A 21,887-nucleotide genomic window follows, 5' to 3' on the forward strand; every position below is an offset into this window, starting at 1 on the left:
CTTCCCTCAGCTCAGCTCAATAACGCAATTTGTCACGGCGTACACTACGTTCAACTTCTTGGGAGTTGCCACGGCGTTTAAGCGCCACGCCCACCATCACTCACAGCGGTTAGCAAAACCTGCGCGTAGTGGCGGACGCAACACGCAAGCGGATGTAAGCGACTATCAGTTTGTGATCTATTTGAACCCGATATCAGCGCTTCTGTTATTACGCACATCCAAAAGACAACTTCTAAATTTTACTATTTATCGATAAGTGGTCGATTTGATTGCTCATACGGTGTCGGTCAATTGAAACCCAACTGCATCGCATTGTACAATTGTGATGCTCCTTAACCTGGATAGGAATCTTATGGTTAGAATCCTGTCAGAAACTGGTTCCCAGATCAAGAAGGCGCACCTTGCGGTAGCCGTCAGAAATAACCCGCAATCGGATTCTCATCTGCTACCACTTGGCTTTCCAGAGTACAAAAGCACGTTGTCATTCACTTCACAATGTTACCTCGTGTAGGGCCAGAATGTCCAGCTTATATCATTGGGATTCTCACTCGGCCCCTGTGAGGGCCTTCACCACCGTTGGTGATCAGCGTGCGCACATTGCAGAAACCAATATCTGCTCCAATAAAGTTAATAATAGTAAGTTGCTATTAAACTTTTGCATCACTTTAAATTCATGCAGGTTGAGCCAGTATTATGTAAACATCATACTGAGAGGTTTAGTGGAAGGCCTACTGCAATTAGGAATTTGCTTTCTTTCGCGAGAAATTACTGCACCCTAAGAGATAAAATTTCAGTATCACGTTAAAGTGAATATTTGAACACACTCAAAACACATTTTTCACGATTTATAAATGGGCACCTAAGTACTTTTATACAAAAATCCACAGAACCATTCATACCTGAAGCGTCGAACTTCTAATTTGTTTTTAATAAAACGAGGGAAGCTGCAGAAGTAACTCTGGTTCCCGCCAAGCTACAACGGCAGACACTCACCTCTCCTTGCGGGACTGTCGTATGGTATTATGCTGCGGGCTCAAATAGAATTTATCTTGTCTTCGTATTCTTGTTCCTTTTTTCAACTGATCTCCGTAACCTTTTCCACTTCAACAGATGTTTCATGACGTTCTCGGATGTGAAGCACGTCTAGTTCTAGCTTTCGATTCAGTTCTTTATTTTATGTACTTAGCAACGTTCAAACACTTTAAGCAATATAGAAGTATGCTCGACAACCTCCGTATCTATTCAAAAACCGCGATCGGCAACGTTCCATCCATCTAGAAAAATCCTATGCGATTCTATGCAGATAGTGACCTTTTCCTGACTTGGTCCGCCTCGCCTGTTACTTAGCGATAGATTCAGTCCGTACGAACTCTCCCCGTGCAGGATCGTGACATGATGTTAATGTTGACCACGGTAGCTACCATTTGGTTGGAATTGTAGAGCAGCGTACTTTTGGCATCTAACAAGAGCTCTCAAGTGACGTGGCCAGATCAATTCACAACAGGGCGAGTCCACCACGCTGCTTCAGTTCGTTGTCTGGCTTGAACGTGTTAGTCAGACTATTGTTGATTCTAATTTGTGCCGTCGAGTTATAGTCATTTCAGGAATCGGACAAGTTTTGCTAGGATTCCGAAAGGAAGCATTTTGGGGGGTACTAACAGCTGTTGATGCATTCAATAATGTGGTTTGGAGGTCTCTCAAATGGAATAGAAAAAATTGTTTGACAAAGAGTTGACATGCAGAAGTAGCTGGAAAGAACAGTTCACTACAATTCTTGCAAATAATATGGCAAACCAGCAAGCGAAATCATCTTTACCATTAACACCCCTGCGGAGATTTCCAGTGCGGGTCCTACAGGTAGGTAGGTATCAGTAGCCGCTCCAATTAGCGCTGTAGTGCATCGTTTTGATGCCACAAACTCCTAAGACCGTGACTGCTGTTATGAGAGCAGGGAGGCAGTGACCGGGCGGCTCAGATCTTCAGAGCCAGCCCGTAGCATTCACGAAGGAAAGAAGCTCTGCCACCCTGCAGCTTTAAATCTCTCTGAGGTCCCCAAAGAATGGTTTACCCAGTGTCTGCAGCCTGACTTTAGCAAGAGCTGGGCAATCGTCTGAGGGCCCCCCCCCCCTTCGCCGCAGCTTCGACGAATTGTAGGGCATGCCGAGTCAGGCGGCATGGTCCCCTATGGGCCAGTGCTCCGTGCAGACCACCGAAATCTTGTATGCATTTGCACGCATCTGGCACAAGAGCTCTCGTGATCGGGTTAAGTTATAAAGGGGCCAAATCCGCCTCGATTTGCCACGGGTGGTAAGTCTTCGCATCTAAGCCCCGCGGCTGCTAAGTAATGCAAAAAGGTTCCGCCCTTAACAGTCGTCAGCGAGATACCGACCGTACTCGCCGAAGAACTGCCAAGAGTAGCACCCCGCCTATGCTCAGGAACTCAGAGGAGGGTTACCTTGAGCAAGCCGCCCAGACTCTTCAGCGCCTTGCTGCACTGCCCCACCAGTCTGGAGGATGTCGTAGCTAAGTACAGAGCCTTAATGACCTCTTGGCTGCCGGTCAGAATGGCTATGTTACGCTTGGGGCTCGGATCATATTCCGGCCATCGAAATACTTCCATTATCGCCAGTAGTTCTGCTTGCTTACAATGGGGAAACCTGGAAGACCATACGACTCGGATACACTGTGTCTATTCGAGAACCCTAATGTGGAGATCTGGGGGAGGAGATGCAGGAGTACATTGAGAGCATCTGGCGGACAGGACTGCAAAGCCCCAGTGGTCCTTGCACATGCGGTTCTTTGAATTCTATTAAGCTTCGTTCAATTGTACTTTTTGCTCAAAGCCTGCCACCAGACAATAGAGCCGTACGTTAGGATTGGATGCACCACAGCGGTGAACTACATCCAGAGAACCATCCTCGGCCGGAGACCCCACTTTTTTTGTAAAGGTTTTCTAGCAAGCATAGAAGGCTATACAAGCCTTTTTAACCATCATCTCTATAATCAATCTCCAATTTAGTTTCCAGGATTGCGCCCAGATACTTTACTTTGGAGGAAAGAACCAATCTTTGTTCATTTAGCCATGGTAGGTGGATTTCCGGTACCCTTGTCTTGGCGGTGAACAGCATCAGTTCCGTTTTAGGTGGGTATCTGCGGGCCACAGGCACAACTTTCGTAACGCTCCTTCCTTGTTGCTGCTCATAACGAAGGGAAACATTCCTGAGACTAATATCACCAAGTCGTCGGCATACACCACTATCTTCAACCCACTGCTGTACAATTCTCTTGAAAAAAATTATAAAATTAGTAACCACAGCGCGGGAGAGATGGCACCACCCTGGGCGTGCCTCTATTCATAGTTCTGGTCAAGTGGATGCCAAGGAGCCGATGGAATTACAGCCGAATTGGTTAAATATGGAGGCGACCAGTTACACCAAGTGGTTCATCAACTTGTGCTCAAGGTATGGGACAGCGAATCAATGCCTGACGATTGGCAACGAGGCATTATCTGTCTCATACATAAAAAGGGAGATATCACACAGTGCAGCAATTATAGAGGTATCACGTTGCTGAGCACCATCTATAAGATAATCTCCACTATCTTGCTAGACCGGATAGCCCCATACGCCCAGAACATCATTGGCCCATACCAAAGAGGCTTCACTCCAGGCAAATGAGCAACAGATCAGATTTTCTCTCTGCGGCAAGCGATGGAAAAACTGTTGGAATATGGGCAACAGTTGCACAATCTGTTCATCGACTTTAAAGCCGCCTATGATAGCATAGGGTAAAACTGTACACGGCCATGAGAGAATTCGGTATCCCGACGAAATTAATAAGACTGACTAGGCTGACCCTGACCAATGTGCGAGGCCAGATAAAAGCAGCAGGATCACTCTCAAGACCATTCGACATCAACAACGGTCTGCGACAAGGGGATGCCCTATCAAGCGTCCTCTTTAACCTGGTCCTCGAGAAAGTGATCCGTGATGCTGAGGTAAATGCAAGAGGTACGATCCTCTTCAAGTCCACCCAACTACTGGCCTATGCTGACGATATCGACATCATGGGAAGAACCACCCGAGACGTACAAACTGCCTTCATCCAGATCGAGCAGGCGGCGATTGGCGCGAGATCTTGGGCTGCACATCAATGAAGGCAAGACAAAATATATGGTGGCCACGTCAGCACCGAAGACGAATCAACCAACAACATCAAACCGCACTGGTCAAACACGAAGAAGAATAAGGATAAGAGAATACAACTTTGAGACTGTTGACAATTTCTCCTATCTAAGGTCGAAAATCACAACCGATAACAACTACGATGATGAAATCCGCGCACGGTTGTTGTCAGCCAACAGAGCCTATTTCAGCTTACAAAAACTGTTCCGCTCGAAACGTCTCACCATAGGGTCAAAGTTCTTACTGTACAAGACTATGATCTTGCCAGTCCTCATGTATTCCTCGGAAACTTGAGTTCTTAGCAAGGAAAATTGCGAACTCTTGGCCGCGTTCGAGAGAAGAATCCTCCGAAGAATTTTTGGCCCTCTACATGAGGATGGACGATTCCGTAGCCTACACAATGACGAAATCTATGAGCGATACCATGACCGTCCGGTTATGGATAAAATCCGGCTCAATAGGTTACGGTGGGCGGGTCACTTAATCCGTATGGATGAAGATGATCCCACCCGGAAAGTCTATAAGGGCAATATCTATGGTAGAAAAAGAAGACGAGGCAGACTCTGCCTAAGATGGAGCGATGGCGTGGTCAGGACGCTAGACAGCTTTTAGGGATATCGAATTGGTGGACCTCGGCGCAAAACCGGGATGTCTGGAGTTCCTTATTAAGGCAGGCCTAGACCGGATACCGGTTGTTGCGCCGTTGATAATGATGATGATAATCCAATGCGTAAGACACCCCTCCAATCCAATACTTGTCAAGGCTTGATGGCGTTGATACTAACGTTGTTGAAGGCCGCAGAAAGTAGCTAGGGTATACTGCTTGTACTGAAGTGACCGCTCAACCATGCCAGTCACCTCGTGTAGATCGATTTCTGTGGATTTGCCTTTGAGGTAGACATGCTCCTGAAGTCTTTGCAGAATGTTACTTCCACTCACTCGTAAATCCTTGGAATTTTAAGTCTTTCCTTTTAAGTGGAAGAAAGATTGTTAAGAATCTAAGAAGATCCCAAATTGGGAAACGGTGACAACTCCATTGAAAAATAATGCCATACAATATAACTCACTACTCCAGAATTGCCGATGAGTTTCGTCACCTTAAAACTTCATAACGCAGTGAAGTATGCAAACTTCTCGGATGGCACATTGCCAGGAACCCACAGCAATGATGCACAGGCGTGGTTGACACACTATGACTCACACAGCAATTTATAGCATAAGATGTTCTATTGAACGTTTCAGCTATGAAAGGTTTTGTGTTTCCTTATGTGAGGACTTTGAATGCATGACTGTTTCGCGTATACATAGCTAAAAATCCACCTACGCACTATCTTTTAAAGATACATTCACGTAAGTGCTGGAAAATAATATATTGATAATAGTCAACTACATATGCTTCGTTTACTTTGTTTTACGCCAAACTTCAAATAGGTATATTTATTAAGATTGACCAACACTAAAATTTGTAAAAGAAAAAGTATATTTTCAGTTCCAGAAGAAACAATTCAAATGAAGATTGAATCATTTGCTTGCACAAATCCCCCAATTTCTACTTTCTATACATTTATAAGAAGGAAATGAATTCATTGCGCAAGAAAAGTCGGTGTTGGTTTGGAAACACGACCAAAATATTCAAACATGAAAAAACTACATTTTTTAAAATTAGACAGTCCTCACCGAATTAGGGGAATCCCGGGAAAACCCTGTTCTAAACTACACACTGCATCATACACTGTGCCCAACCAAACAACAGCAAAATACCACACCTCGCCCAACCACTTTACGTCAAACCAAGCTAGTTTGTCACTTCGTCTTTCCACTTTCCTAAGTAAGTGCATTTGCATTTTCTCGCCATTCACGCCACGCCAGAACCAAATAAATAGATTCGAAATGGCGAAAATGGCATTTCAGCACCAGGCGGGCACTGCCATGGAGTGTCTGAGTGTAAGTCGAATCATCGAACGAAATCTTTGCGAGATGCACTTGTACCTGCAACTCCACCCAAAACAACAGACAGGAAGTGGTCAATATTCCCATTAATCGTGTTCTTCTATTGAACGCATTTGCAGATTCCGATTACTCTCCACAAAGAAGCCACCCTGGACGAGGAGGGTCGCGAAGTACTGAAATGCGGGTTTAAAATTGGCGGAGGTATTGATCAGGACTTCCGAAAGAGCCCCCAGGGATACACAGACTATGTGAGTATGATGTCATTCGCAAATCCATACATTCCTGAGGGAAATACAAATCTAAATCCAAAAACACGGATTTCGTCGCAGGAATATGTGTTAAGTAATAACAAACGATCCAATTAGCTCTTCCATTAGCGAAACTAGTGGAAATTAAACCACACGAAATGTATGAAAACGAAAACGGCTCAAAATAATTTTTGCAATATATTCAGACTGCGTAGGGGAGCAGTCAAAACGGTAGAAAAGTTGGCAATTAGGATTTTCTTTTTGAAGACAGGAATCAATTAGAGGCGGAAGACCACCTAAATTCTTTAAGTGAAATATAAGAAAAGATCTAAATCGGTGTCCATCAGAGCACTTTCCTCTTAAGATCGAGAAATCCTACTATTTGTGACGGCACTGTTGTCGACCTTTCGTCAATCAGAGGTTTGTTCTCGGGTCTTTCGCCTTCCAGCTTTCCAGCTTACTCGTATTTCTCCAATGGCTCAAATTAGATTTTGGTCGTTCTTCTGCATAATTTCGCATTACATTAACATTCTCATGTTTGAAAACCTTATGAGCTTTATCGTCTACACCAATTAGACTTTTCCATTTAAGAAAATCGAAAAGACCCCAAGTCGTTACTTATCAAGGTTAATGCCTTTTCAGTTCAAGCCAGCAAAACCATTCGTTCGAATGAAAATAGGGAAAGCTTAGATGGTCCTCCTCTTTTCAAATCAGTAAAAAGAGCTCAATATTACATCCTGAAATCTAACCAATGTGGAAGACTTGATCATTCCACCAATCTCTGCAAAACAACACAGTGAAGCCCAGAGTGTTTTACGTAGGCACCTGTCGTGAGACTTAATCCTACGGTCCTCTTAAGACACGGATTGATTTTGTGACCACAATCAGAGCCCTGCTGAGACAAGCAACAACGGTACCAGTCTATACCAAGTGCACGGCTTAGCATTCATACTGGTGGATGCAAGAATTACCTAAATCTCTACCGAACTATGGAGTACAGCACCCGTGTTGATACGCAACATCACGTCGAGGCCCGAAGGTCTCTTCCCGCTTGAGCACAACCACCATGAAACTCCCACTAAGGGGGCCAACCGCAAATACCGAGCTGTCCTCACATACAACAGGAATTCACCCGAAGTATGTGAGTCCAGGGGCTTTCCCGGTTCCCATGGTACCAGTATACCCCTGGTAAGGTTTCGTGACCAATTTGCCACTTCAGATGAGCCCCCGTGCAGACTCGGATCTGATCGCCCTGATTAGGCCTTTGGAGCATTCGCCTACTGAATCACGGCCGGCAAACCAAAGTGATTACAGCGTCTCCCGGTGCCACCACTATGGAGGTTCTCCTCGGCCACTTGGTTTTGGTTTGGCCGATAGGGTTGCCGCCCCATCTTCCTCACCTCCACCTCTGAGCACCTGCAAAACAACACAGAAAAATGCTTAAAATTCGGCAAATTGGTAGCATGTACTGAAGCCTGTGGAAACCCAAAAAGCATCTTATGCGGTAACGCTGACTGCCAAGTCAAAGACCTAGGAAGAATGAGGTACACTTTGGTGGACAACATAAGCTACAGGCACTACAGCCCATTCCTAACTTCCACTTCTTAAACGAACGGGAATAAACGGAACTGATGTTTTAACCATTATTATGTTTAGTATATTCTGTGTTTTGATGTTCTACATATATTTTGGGGGGAATTGGGATTGTTTAATCTCGTCGTCAAGTTCTTGAAGCCACTGGGTATGAACGCATCCACTGCCGCGACGTCATCAAATCACCTTCCTCCTAGCGCTTCTTTCAGTGGCCCAGAAGGATAGAAAACACAAGGAGACAAAGAAATCAAATTGTTGTTTCGTTATGTTGGCTACGTGAGAGTTTGCATTGTCACGAAGAAGAATCAGGCTTCTGCCGGATTTTGTCTTCCTTTTTTGAAGGAGTGCCGATTTCGCGACATCAAGCTCTTCGCAGTAACAGTATGCACTAATAATGCCTTTGCGATAAAAAAAACAGTTTCCATTACCGCCGTAACACTCCTCCTTAGGCGGCGATCATGGTTCAGATTCTCAACTTCTTCACCCTCACCAGAGATTTCGTTATTTCACGCTCGGGTCCTTGGAAATTTCAGTCAGATTCATTTCCTCCCTGGCCAAACCTTTAATAATAATTCTTTGCTCCAAGAACACGTACACGTCTCATAGTTTCTTTCGATACTAAGGGGTTCCTTGCCAGGGATAAGACCCCTCCGGAATAAAAAACCGTCCCGTTTATATTTGATACACTCTCGTACCATCCAGAAGACTTCTTCTTCTTTTTCTTCCGCCTTTGTCCCATTCATAAGCGGGGTCGGCTCGTCGTGATCGGTTTCGCCATTTGGTTCTGTCAAATGCCTGATCTGCACGCAATCTCGAGGCTTTTAAATCCCCATCCTGCGTTTCAAGTCACCGTTGTTTTGGCCGGCCTTCTGGTCGCTTACCATCCACTTCGATGTTCAGACCAATCTTGGCAGGTGAATTCTCGTTAGCGTGAATTGCGTGACCATACCATCAAAGACGCCTCTCTCGCAATTCTTCCGAAATTGGATATGGGATCGGTTGCTTTCAATTTGTACGTATATGTATTTGTGCGAGCATATTGGATGATACCCAATTCAAAAATTTCCTAGGCCAAAGATAGCCTAATAAGAATAATAATCGTTGGCGCAACAATCCATATTTAATCAAGGCCTTGAAGTGTGTTAGAACACTTCATTCAAGACCCCAACGGTACACTATAGGAGGCAATGTAGTCGACATTGCGCTCGCCTGAGATTATTACCCTGATTTGACTCAGGTACTCATTCACAGGTGAGTCGACTGATATCCGACGTCGAATCACGATACAAATCTCACTGCCACCAGTGAGATTCGAACGCGACCTTCCGTATGACAGCCTTCTTTGAATTACTATAACTTTCTTAGTAATAGTGCGATGTTCAACAAACTTGGTAGAATCATGCTTTATATCATATCGTATATTACTGCTAAATTTAATTCCAGGATGAACTTGAGGAGGGGGCTTTACAGTCAATTACTAAAAATTATAGCAATATATTATTATTAACTATGTTGTAACAGGTATCGGTATGGAGGGTATTTTGAAGATTTTTTGGTTAGGTAGGTTCTGAGAATGGGTCGATGAAAGAAATGACTAGATTCCAAGTCCCGCTCTCACGCCTTGTGCATTAAATGTCAGAAATGAGTCCAGTATCCAGAAAAGTATCAATCGAGACTTATCATTTGATACCCCTCACTAAACACACATAATTAAAAAAACGTTACACCCCCCTTCTGCAGGTATGAAGACCCCCTCTTAAGTTCCACATAGAACGATGTAACTTACTGCATGCGTGAGCCTTCACATTTTGCACCTTCCCACCAAATTTGATGTCAATTGGTACAATCGACGGAGAGAGACAAACAGTAAACCGATTTTAATAAGGTTTGGTTTTACATAAAACATTAAAAAAAAACCGTGCTGAGTTAAAATCTTCGGCGTCAGGACTTAAGTAAATTAGTCCGAGCAAAACAAGTACATGCCTGCACGTTAAATGTTGGTACCCTCACTAGATAGACGGAGGAACTCGCGAGAACCCTTCGAAAGAAGTGCATTGATATTTGCGCTCTACAAAAAACTCGTTGATGTGGTGCCAATGCGCGAACCGGTAAAAGTGACTATAAACTTCTATATTTTAGTAGACCACGCATTAAGGCATCGAAGGCCTGTAAGGCGCCTGCCGAAGACTATATCGTCATTGCGGGCCATCTTGCTGATTATAAGATGAAAAAACAGACGGGTACAGGTGTCATGGTGGAAAAGGGCTTGGAACACGCAATGAGGGTGGGAGCGTAAAGTCGAGATAAATTGATCTACCACGATCCGATAAGTGAAGTTCGAAGTGTGACGGATATATCAAAGCCGCTTTGTGTGTCTGTCGGTGGTCATCAAAGAAGCGATCTCTCGCCACTCTTGATCCTTGTTATGGACACTGTCACACGGAATATACACTGCTGATGATATTTTTCTAGTGTCTCACAGCAAAGCTGATCTCGAGCAACTTGTTGATCTCAGATTGAATCTGAATAAAAAAGCATTTTCAACGAACGATCGTAAAGAAACAGCCACTATCACTATCAGTGGCAGTGACCTGTTCAGAGCTAAGTGGTTTAAATATCTCGTATCAATGCTACTAGCCAATGGTAACCTGCATTATGAAACTGCTTCACACATCAGCGAAACTTAGATGAAGTGCCGTTCCACAACTGGTTTTCTTTGTGATCGACGTATCAACGAACATTTCAAATCCAAATTTTATTTTTAGTGTCGTCCGCCTTGTCACCCTCCATGGTCCTGAGTATTTGCCGATTATAAATGACAATGAACTGGGCAGCAAAATAATGGAGGCGAAGATGTTGCTTTGAACTAGTGGCGGAAAATGTAATTCGGGCTGACGGGAACTCACTTTCCAAGATTGGTTTGAGCACTGAAGTCAATGGGAAACAACCAAAAGACTGGCCGAAACGACAATGGCTTGATACGCTCAATGGTGATTTGAAAGCCTCGTGCCCCCATCCAGATCAGACCTTTGACCAAGCAAAATGGCGGATAGCTGAGTGGTTAGGGCAGAAAGGTCGTCGGATACCAGTCGACTCAGCTGTGAATGAGTACCTGAGTCAAATCAGGATAATAATCTCGGGCGAGCGTAATGCTGACCACATTGTCTCTTATGGGGTACTCTAATCTTATAGTGTACCGTTTCGGTCTTGAATGAAATTCTCTAACACACTTCAACACTGATCCAATGGGAATGTTGCGCCAACTATTATTATTATTTTTAAATGGCGAAACCGATGAAGACTTGTGACCCCGCTTCTGAACGGGGCGAACGCTGAAAAAGACGACATAACCTAATAATATGTCTCGCAAATACACCAAGCAATATTCTGGTAATTTTTGGTGTAATTTTTTTTAACAAAATAGTCATATCTGGTATCAAGTGAAAGGTTTCGATTAGTACTTTCCGAAATTGGTAATTGTTCACATGGATTGTAAAGTGCGCGAGTCAGGAGTCAAAATGTACATACTTAAAGTGAGACGAAACTATTCAACCCAAAAATCTGAAAAAAAAATGAGGAAGGTGCGCTTAAATGAAATCTAGGCCTCAAATATGTCCCACTCCGATAACTGCTCAAATAAACTTACTAATAGTATATTATCAACTTTTAGAAATTAGACTGAAAATCCCCATTAAACTCATCCTTGGAATATTACATTGCACCGGCATAGAGGACAGTATCCCACATACTCATGCCAAGTTTCATGGAAATCCGGCTATTAGTATCAACGTTTTACCAGTCCGTACTTATCAATTTCGTGCGAATTTACTGCACCTAAACCAAGCAAATAAAATGTTGACGTCATAATTAACGAGAATAATTGAGATTCAAGTGAAATATTAAAATTCCGTTCATGAAGAATACACTTCTTTCCCGCCCTTTTTAAGGTTTTGTGTAAAACAAACCCTTATTAAAATCGATTCACTGTCTGTCTGTTACACGCACTTTTCTCGAAAACGGCTACACCCATCCGAAGGAAATTTGGTGGACATATAGGAACTATGAAATCCCACGCATACAGTGAGTGATATAAATTTATAAGGGGAGATGTACAAATATTGTTTCATCGAATATAGTCATGTCGGGTATCAAATGAAAAGTCTCAATTAGTACTGAATCTGATATTAGTTTTGACGATAATTGAAAAAGGCGCGAGCAAGGAGTTCAAATATACACACTTAAAGTGAGAGAGGACTCTTTTTCGGAAACTACCCAACCCAAAAATCCGAAAAAATCAGGAAGGTGCGCTTAGATAAAATCTAGGCCTAGGACTGAAAAACCCCCTTAATTTACTAAACTGAAAACTCCCTTAAGTTAGGAGTACGCTGGCATAGAGGACAATATCGTACATACGCATGCTTCATGAAATCCGGCTATTAGTGTCAGTTATAGCAGTTCAAACTTATCAATTTGGTGCGAATTAACTTCATCCTAAGCCATGCAAATAAGACGCTGACGTCGTAGTTAATGAGAATAATTGATATTCAAGCGAAATATAAAAATTCCATTCTTTTAGAATCTACTTCTCCGCCGCCCTTTGATTCTGTTGTATGTTAAGTTCTCCACATTTGCTAATAATATTGAACTGCTAGTGTGAAGCGTATGGGGTTGACTATTATCAATAAAGTACTTTCCATCAAATTATTTATTTTAATCACATTCTAAAAAATAGAGGACACGCGGAATTGTTATGTACTAATCGCTCCTCGCATAGGGAAACACAAAACCTTTTATACCTGAAGCGTCAAGCTTACGGTTTCCCAACTTGTTTGTATCTGCCCTAGTGTCCGGATAGCTGAGTGGGTAGAGCACAAGGCTGTCGTACGGAAGGTCGCGGTTCAAATCTCACTGATGGCAATAGGATTTATACCGTAATATGACGTCGAATACCAGTCGACCCAGCACCTAAGTCAAATCAGGGTAATAATCTCGGGCAAACGCAATGCTGATCACATTGCCTCCTACAGAATGAAGTGCTCTAACACACTTCAAGGCCCTGATCCACTATGGATTGTTGCGCCAACGATTATAATATTATTGAATTCCTGGCGTGAAGTGTATGAGGTTGACTGCTGTCAATACAGTGCTTTCAAATCAGATCAAATTATTGTGTAAAAAAAATATACGGAATTTTTAACTATGTACACACGGAACTGTCATGCACTCATCACTTTTCTCATCGGGACACACAAAACCTTTTATACCTGAAACGCCCATTATTTAGAATTTGTCGGACTCAGTGCTAATTCTATAATAGCCAATACTTGCCTAAATGAGCTTCAGTTACCGACACCATCGTCCAAAACTTTGGAAGCAAAAGGATATTTCAATAAAAGGACAAACAAGTAGATATTTCTGGTCAAATGTTCGTTACCGTGATAATAATTTTTAATTAGATAAATTTTACTTTAAAAGCATTAATTTTAAGCTTTACATATTAAATTCTGGCTTCCTTAAGTTCCTTTGTTTAATTACTTCTTCACAATACAAGTTCCAGGTTTTCTAAGGAAATTTTTTTCTGCGTAGCCTAGATACGGCCGTACCTTAAAGATATGGCCCTATCTGCGCGACGCGACGCGGCCACAAACTGCACTGTCTGTCAAAATATCTTTATATGGTTTTGTAGGCCGCAATACACAGTTGAGCGACACTGCGCGCCGCGACCCTTTTGATTGGCTGGCAGCGAATATTTTACAGTGTCGCGTGTTATTTCCATATAATGAACTCAGGTGACTGCAACGGTTGTCCAGTTTTGATTTGTATCTACTTGTTAAAATGTCAAAATATGTAGTTGTTTGTAGTTAGCTGCACGCTAGTGCAATATAGGAATGCCGCGTCGCGGCAGTTGTGCTGAATGTAGTGTCACGTCGCATAGCGTATATGGGGTCGTACCTTTACGCTGCATTCAGCGCAGCTGCCGAAACGCAGCAGCCAACTACAAAAAAAAATACATATGTATTTTGACATTTTAACAGGTGTATACAATTCTCCAAGGTTTTAGTATTCCCCGTCCGAATGATAGCGAAAATTTCTCAATATCTTGAATTCAGCTTGAATATAGAAGCACTTTGTTGCAGTTGTCCTAAATAATGTTGCTTATCCAATGCCATGGATGCAGCGTTGGTGTAACATGCAAATTAGTTTCTGTGAGCTTTTACGGCCCTGTGTCGTTTATTTCATACTAAACCACTTGCTTTCTTAAACTGGAAGTTTACTTTCCAGATATGGAAGCCTTAAGATAAATCGCTGTGGGTTTTGATTCAGAATCTTTGCCAAGACACAAACGTTATCATCTTTTGATAAAGTGAAACACAAATTTTAAGCAATTTCCCTTATAATTACGTTTTCTTTTCATCTACAGGGCATTTACGTCACTGAAGTACATGACAACAGTCCTGCAGCACGATCTGGCCTTAGAGTACACGATAAAATTCTACAGTGCAACGGCTACGACTTTACAATGGTAACGCATAAAAAGGCAGTCAGCTACATTCGTAAAAATCCCGTACTCAATTTGCTGGTAGCGCGCAAGGGTGTGACCTCCACGTAAACCAAATGCTTCTCCAGCAAGAATTGAAACAAAACAACAGACTAACCTCCATTCAATTACTAACAATTATCAAGTATAACTAAAGATATTCACACGGGAGCACGGTTGTGTATGCATTACTTAATGATAATTATGAAACTTAAACGGAACAAAAGGACAAGAACGCGAAGTACGTTCTTTACAGCGGCCGGCACCGCTTTTGGGGTCGGTCTTTCATATCGAAGCAAGAATAATTTACTAAGATAAACATGAATGAGTGTAACTAACTGAAAGCATAAGCTGCCAAATTATATACCATGAAATTATTATGTAGTAGTGTGTGAAATAATCAAATGCATGAGTTCATTTTGCAGAAGACACAAGTTCGAAGGAAAGCTTTTTATTGTTTAGTTCTTTCTTATAAGACGCATTCCAAATACTATTCATAGTTTTAATGTGATAAGAGATTTTGTTAACTTTTACATGACACTTTTAATAAATGTTTGTAAGAAAGTATTTGCAATCGTTTAGTTTCATATAGAAAAAATGTCCTTCTGATAACAAACGTTTTCGTTGCCATATAATACCAGAAGGAGCGGGTGTCGGAACCCTTTCCTCCCTCCATATCCACCCCAATCCAGAATCAAATCGACATCCATTTACTTTGAAGTGTCAATTAGCGTAGAAACAAGTCTTAGGCGGAAAATTGAATATTCTAATATTATATCTGCCAAAGGGGGGTGCTGAGACTGATGTAGATAGTGAAAAGAATAAGCCTAAACTATTAGGGCTTTTCCTTAAGAAACATCTTAACGGTTCCGAGAGCAGATAGCGTAATACTCTACACTTTTTGGATGTCTGATGCTTTTTTCCGGGATGTATGCACACTGTCGACGATCTCAGTTTGCCAGAATCCTACAACTTGAGCTGATTGAGTTCCTTGCATTACGGAGTGGATATTTTTATAAGTTCGGGATAATTAACTTGCTGTGTGTTAAACATAAATTCTTAACATCTCGGCAGGCCATATCAATAAATTGCAGAACGTCAACGAACGTCTGTTGATTCCGACCAAATAATAATAATAATCGTTGGCACAACAATCCATATTGGATCAGGGCCTTGAAGTGTGTTAGAGCACTTCATTCAAGACCGTAACGGTACACTACAGTAAACTGTAGGAGACAATGTGGTCAGCATTGCGCTCGCCCGAGATTATTACCCTGATTTGACTCAGGTACTCATTCACAGCTGAGTCGACTGGTATCCGACGTCAAATCACGATACAAATCCCTCTGCCACCAGCGAGATTTGAACCGCGACCTTCCGTACGACAGCCTTGTGCTCTAACAACTCAGCTATCCGACCAAAACTTTCTCGAAATCGATGAAGAGCAGGTGCAGCGAAGATCTGTTGTTGTTGATATGGTCGATGCAAGAGGATCGGGAGCGGAAGCCATGCTGCTCTCTGTTGATCAAGCTTTCGAGATGTTTTTTGATGCGTTCCAGGATTATTTTCGCTATTATCTTTGCGACGGTATGAAGCACGCAGATACCCTTCCAATTGTCACACTCAAAACGCCCCCTTTTTGGAATTTTAATTATCATCCCCTGCTTCCACTCTCTAAAAGAGTCTCGGATACAAAAGGAGGAACCTCACAGGGCCATTGAAAGGTTTGCGACCACATGCAAGCTCTTTCGTGATGCCGTATACAATTCTGAAATCATTACGATCTGCGACATCTTCCCTGGCAAGCGCAATACCTCTTTTCATGGCGTTTTTCATGGCGTACATTACGCTGAACTTCTCGTGATTTGACTCGATGTCAGGGTTCAAGTCGTCACGCCCGCCATCACTCGTCGCGGTCAGTAGAGCCTTTAACCCCTTCCGTTCATCGAATCGCTTCCACGACTCCACAGCCAGCCAGATCTTATGACACTCTTTCGGGACGTGGCTGACGACCTGTAAAGCATCCGAGAAAAGAACATTTTTGACGGTGGCTTATGATATTCTCAAGCGCTTTACTCAGAAGATCCTCCGTTCGATCGGCGAGATAGCTCTCCCACTGTCGAACGACAGCTAGGTCGTGCAAGCGGTCGATGTTAAACTTAGAGGGTCGCAGTTCCCCACCCTTGTGAGAAGTGGCGTACGCAACACGTAAGCGACCATCAGATGGTGATCGCTTTCGAGGCTTATGTCAGCGCCTCTCTTATCATGCACATCTAAAATACAACTAAATCTACTGTTGATCGCGAAGTGGTCGCTGTGATTGCTCATACGGCGTCAGCCAATTAAAACCCAACTGACTTTATGACAGGCTTTGTGCTCGAACAGTGTGCCACCAATGACGAGGCGGTGTAAATTGTAAATCCACGAACCTCCCACCATTACCATTACGGTTGCCAAGACCGTGTTTCCCCATCACATGTCCAAGCAAGATGTTGTCAGATCCCACCTTGAGAGAAAGGTCTGTCAGAAATCGGCTCCCAGGTCAAGAGAGCGAGTTTTGCTGTAGCTGTCAAAAGCAACCCGACCACGGATTCGCGTCCGCTAGCAATTGGCTTTCTAGAGTACAAAAGCACACTGCCGCAAAAGGAAGAGGAATACTCTCTAAAATCCAACCATCTTACTTCGCTTAGGCCCTAGGCACCGCTCAAGGAGAAGACATTCGGAGGACCCCCGCTACCGTTGTGTGCACATTCCAAAAACCAATCATAGTCCGTTTTTGATAGCCAAAGGTCATTGCCATGCGGTCAGTTCTTGTCCGAGGCGTTTTTGACGTTTCGGTAGCAGTAGAGTTTCAAAATTTTGCAGGTTGCTAGCTCACAAATTTCGCCTCCTACGAGTGTATTCTTAAGCTCCAACTCACAGGTCACCGAATGATTGGTCGTCATTGCTCCAAGCTTTAATGGTATCTAGCCTATATACGCCGTTAGTCGGTTTCCGTTTCATCTACAAATCAAAGTGAGTATGCCAGAAAATTTCTGGATGTATACTTCAAAATGGGTTTTAACATATGTTGAGCTGTACATCCACCGAACTAGTTGTAGAAAAAACACAGGTTCTAGCTTCGCAGTTCTACAGAAATTCTACTATTGTTCATGATGGAGAAATATTTCCAATAATTTATAGTTTAGTTACATCCTTAAATATGTAATTATTAGGACCGATATAGTTGGTGTGTGTAGTTTCGCCGATTTACGCGTACATAACTACTTCAGTTCTCTAAGAGTCCACCATAAAACCCTTTAAAAGATACCAAGTATGGATTGTTTACAAAATGTATCCATATGGTCATTTTTGTAACCAAAAATTTTGCGTTAATTACAAAAGCAAAATCATCTGCAAAAACTCGTGTAAAAATTTCTTCGTCTCTCACAAGCTATAGAACAGAATCTGTGACCAAAAACTACGGACCCATGTGGACCAATTTTAAAAAGTAATATTTTTAGATTTGAACAATTGTAAATTTTATCTTCATGGATTCTTCAGTTATCCTGTTGAAATATGAAGTAATATTGCTCCAGCTTCTAATTTTGTGTAACTAGTTTAAACTCTAACAATTCTTTGGTATATAATTTATATATATGATAATAAATCATGCAGCCCTCCGCGAAGGTATTAGGTGATCTTTCGTAGTAATAAAATGAGAAGCTATCAGTACCATCCAGGTTAAACATTGCTTCGCCTGTCCTCAGTTCAAGAAACGTAGACCCTAGAAAATTCCAAACAGCAGAAACTGTATGTGCCTGCAATTCAGGTTGGTTTTGTTTAATTTGCTTTTCATTTTAATCTTGGTAATTTCTTGGGTGTTGCTCGAATTGTATGGCAATTTACCTCATAGAAAATCCAGAATTTAAAGTTATATCTAAAATATTTCAATGTTTCCATTCTAAAGAACTCTGATTTCAATGTTTCCATTTTAAAGAAATCATTAAAACGGGGGTATTACAAGAGCATTCCCAATAACAAGCCCTCGAATATCCATGACCTCCATCACTTCAGTAAGAATATCGCCTGGGTCGACGGAGTTGTATTTATGAAAGCATCTTAACGCCCACTTAACAGGGATAAATGGATTTACTTTTGAATGCCAAAATGAGAATTCTAGCTAAGCTATATAGATGGTTTACCTTACTCTCACTTTCAGACATTGGTGTCAATCGTCATCATCATCATCATCAACAGCGCAACAACCGGTATCCGGTCTAGGCCTGCCTTAATAAGGAACTCCAGACATCCCGGTTTTGCGCCGAAGTCCAACAATTCGATATCCCTAAAAGCTGTCTGGCGTCTTGACCTACACCATCGCTCCATCTTAGGCAGGGTCTGCCTCGTCTTCTTTTCCTACCATAGATATTGCCCTTATAGACTTTCCGGGTGGGATCATCCTCATCCATACGGATTAAGTGATTCGCCCACCGTAACCTATTGAGCCGGATTTTATCCACAACCGGACGGTCATGGTATCGCTCATAGATTTCGTCATTGTGTAGGCTACGGAATCGTCCATCCTCATGTAGGGGGCCAAAAATTCTTCGGAGGATTCTTCTCTCGAACGCGGCCAAGAGTTCGCAATTTTTCTTGCTAAGAACCCAAGTTTCCGAGGAATACATGAGGACTGGCAAGATCATAGTCTTGTACAGTAAGAGCTTTGACCCTATGGTGAGACGTTTCGAGCGGAACAGTCTTTGTAAGCTGAAGTAGGCTCTGTTGGCTGACAACAACCGTGCGCGGATTTCATCATCGTAGTTGTTATCGGTTGTGATTTTCGACCCTAGATAGGAGAAATTGTCAACGGTCTCAAAGTTGTATTCCCTTATCCTTATTCTTGTTCGTGCTTGTGTTTGACCAGTGCGGTTTGATGTTGTTGGTTGATTCGTCTTCGGTGCTGACGTTGCCACCATGTATTTTGTCTTGCCTTCATTGATGTGCAGCCCAAGATCTCGCGCCGCCTGCTCGATCTGGATGAAGGCAGCTTGCACGACTCGGGTGGTTCTTTCCATGATGTCGATATCGTCAGCATAGGCCAGTAGTTGGGTGGACTTGAAGAGGATCGTACCTCTTGCATTTACCTCAGCATCACGGATCACTTTCTTGAGGGCCAGGTTAAAGAGGACACATGATAGGGCATCCCCTTGTCGTAGACCGTTGTTGATGTCGAATGGTCTTGAGGGTGATCCTGCTGCTTTTATCTGGCCTCGTACATTGGTCAGGGTCAGCCTAGTCAATCTTATTAATTTCGTCGGGATACCGAATTCTCTCATGGCCGTGTACAGTTTTACCCTGGCTATGCTATCATAGGCGGCTTTAAAGTCGATGAACAGATGATGCAACTGTTGTCCATATTCCAACAGTTTTTCCATCGCTTGCCGCAGAGAGAAAATCTGATCTGTTGCTGATTTGCCTGGAGTGAAGCCTCTTTGGTATGGGCCAATGATGTTCTGGGCGTGTGGGGCTATCCGGCCTAGCAAGATAGTGGAGAATATCTTATAGATGGTACTCAGCAACGTGATACCTCTATAATTGCTGCACTGTGTGATATCTCCCTTTTTATGTATGAGACAGATAATACCTCGTTGCCAATCGTCCCATACCTTGAGCACAAGTTGATGAACCACTTGGTGTAACTGGTCGCCTCCATATTTAACCAATTCGGCTGTAATTCCATCGGCTCCTGGCGACTTATCATTTTTTAGCCGGTGAATTGCACGGACTGTTTCTCCTAAACTTTGTGGTGGCAGTATTTGTCCGTCGTCTTCAGTTGGCGGGACCTCCAACTCACCGATGTTCTGGTTGTTCAGTAACTCATCAAAGTACTCAACCCATCGTTCTAATATGCCCATTCTGTCGGAAATCAGATTTCCCTCTTTGTCTCGGCAGGATGAGCATCGAGGTGTATAAGACTTCATCCTGCTGACTTGTTGGTAAAACTTGCGCGCCTGGTGCGGTTGCTCCCTGTACTTTTCTAGTTCACGGACTTGTTGGTTCTCCCAGGCTTCCTTTTTCCGTCTGTGAAGCCCCTTCTCCACTCGACGGAGTTTGTGATAAGTCTCTGCACGTGCCCGCGTTCTTTGAGAATGCAACATTACTCGGTATGCGGCATTCTTCCGTTCCGTTGCTAGCTTACATTCATCGTCAAACCAGCCGCTCCGACTCCGTTTGCGGCTGGGGCCAAGTATATTTGTGGTCGTATCCATGATAACGTTCTTCAGGTGATTGTGAAGATCATTTGTTGATGCTTCATCTCCAGGTCCTCTGTTGACTGCAGTTATTGCAGCATCCATTTCCCTCTTATAGGTGTCGCGGAGGGTTGTGTTGTGGATGGCTTCAGTGTTCACTCTCACCTGATTGTCAGAGGGGATTCTAGGTGGTATTGTTATTCGAGCTCGGAACACCATGCCAACGAGATAGTGATCCGAGTCTATATTGGCCCCCCTATATGTTCTGACATTCATCAAGGCTGAGAGGTGGCGGCGTTTGATCAACACGTGGTCAATTTGGTTGAAAGTGGTCCCGTCTGGAGAGGCCCATGTATGTTTGTGGACCGCTTTCCGCGCAAACCAGTTACTTCCAACAACCATTTCGTGTACCCTGCTAATTAAATAATCCGCAGTCCGTTATCATTTGTTTTTTCGTATAAGCTATGGGAGCCAACGTACCGCCTGAATACGGTGTTGGTGTCAATGTTTCTGGTTAAACTCACTGACTAGGATATACATTCATCTAGAAGATCAAACAGATGTGTGTGTATGAGGTGAGCTAGGGGCAAAGCGTCTGTGACCCATTGTTCTCAATTCTATATGCTACAGCTAGCGGACATCAGTGGTATCTGATGCGTCCATAGGCGGGGCACTCACATAGAAAATCTTCCATGGATTCCGCTTCCCCATTATAGGATGGACATGTATCATCTTGAAAAATCCCCATATATCGAACTAGTGAATTATTGCCAGTCAGAATCCACACGAGCCTCAGGAGCCGGGAGGAATCCCCCTTTCCGTCCCACTATCGACTTTATAGATGTATGTCCTTAAAATGTTCTAAGCTGCTTTTCGCCGATCAGAAGCTTTGCTAAACTTGGTATCCGGGAAAACGAAAAAAGTACCTATGCAATTTTCCTTTTCGATTGCCAATGTTGAGTTCCACTATGTTGTATTTCCCCTTTTTCGTATATCGAGCAACTTTTCTCTTAAATTTTTCTCATGTTACTGATACGAGCCCATAGAGTTGTCTGAAATAATAAAAAACTTGTTGTTTCTTTTTCGTTGGTGTGGATATTTATTCTTGCAAATACCGATATTTCGGGAACCACTTGCTCCC

At 43.0% G+C, this 21,887-nt stretch overlaps 1 protein-coding gene across 1 annotated transcript; it reads left to right on the forward strand.

Annotated features, from left to right (window-relative positions):
- The first annotated feature begins 5,951 nt into the window (after positions 1–5,951).
- LOC119649960 (tax1-binding protein 3 homolog) lies at positions 5,952–15,080 on the forward strand. The gene is made up of 3 exons (XM_038052396.1): positions 5,952–6,128; positions 6,254–6,382; positions 14,397–15,080. The coding sequence occupies exons 1-3, from the start codon at positions 6,075–6,077 to the stop codon at positions 14,583–14,585; spliced, it is 372 nt and encodes a 123-aa protein (XP_037908324.1). The 5' UTR covers positions 5,952–6,074; the 3' UTR covers positions 14,586–15,080.
- Positions 15,081–21,887: the final 6,807 nt, after the last annotated feature.

Source organism: Hermetia illucens, chromosome 2 (assembly GCF_905115235.1).
Source record: "Hermetia illucens chromosome 2, iHerIll2.2.curated.20191125, whole genome shotgun sequence".
Taxonomy (NCBI): Eukaryota; Metazoa; Arthropoda; class Insecta; order Diptera; family Stratiomyidae; genus Hermetia; species Hermetia illucens.

What these genes read in the sequence shown, in the direction of transcription:
- LOC119649960 (XM_038052396.1), top strand. Translation starts at nt 6,075, where the DNA reads ATGGCGAAAATGGCATTTCAGCACCAGGCGGGCACTGCCATGGAGTGT. An exon ending in CTGCCATGGAGTGTCTGAGT is followed by an intron (nt 6,129 to 6,253) that starts GTAAGTCGAATC and finishes ACGCATTTGCAG; the next exon opens with ATTCCGATTACTCTCCACAA. An exon ending in CCCAGGGATACACAGACTAT is followed by an intron (nt 6,383 to 14,396) that starts GTGAGTATGATG and finishes TTTCATCTACAG; the next exon opens with GGCATTTACGTCACTGAAGT.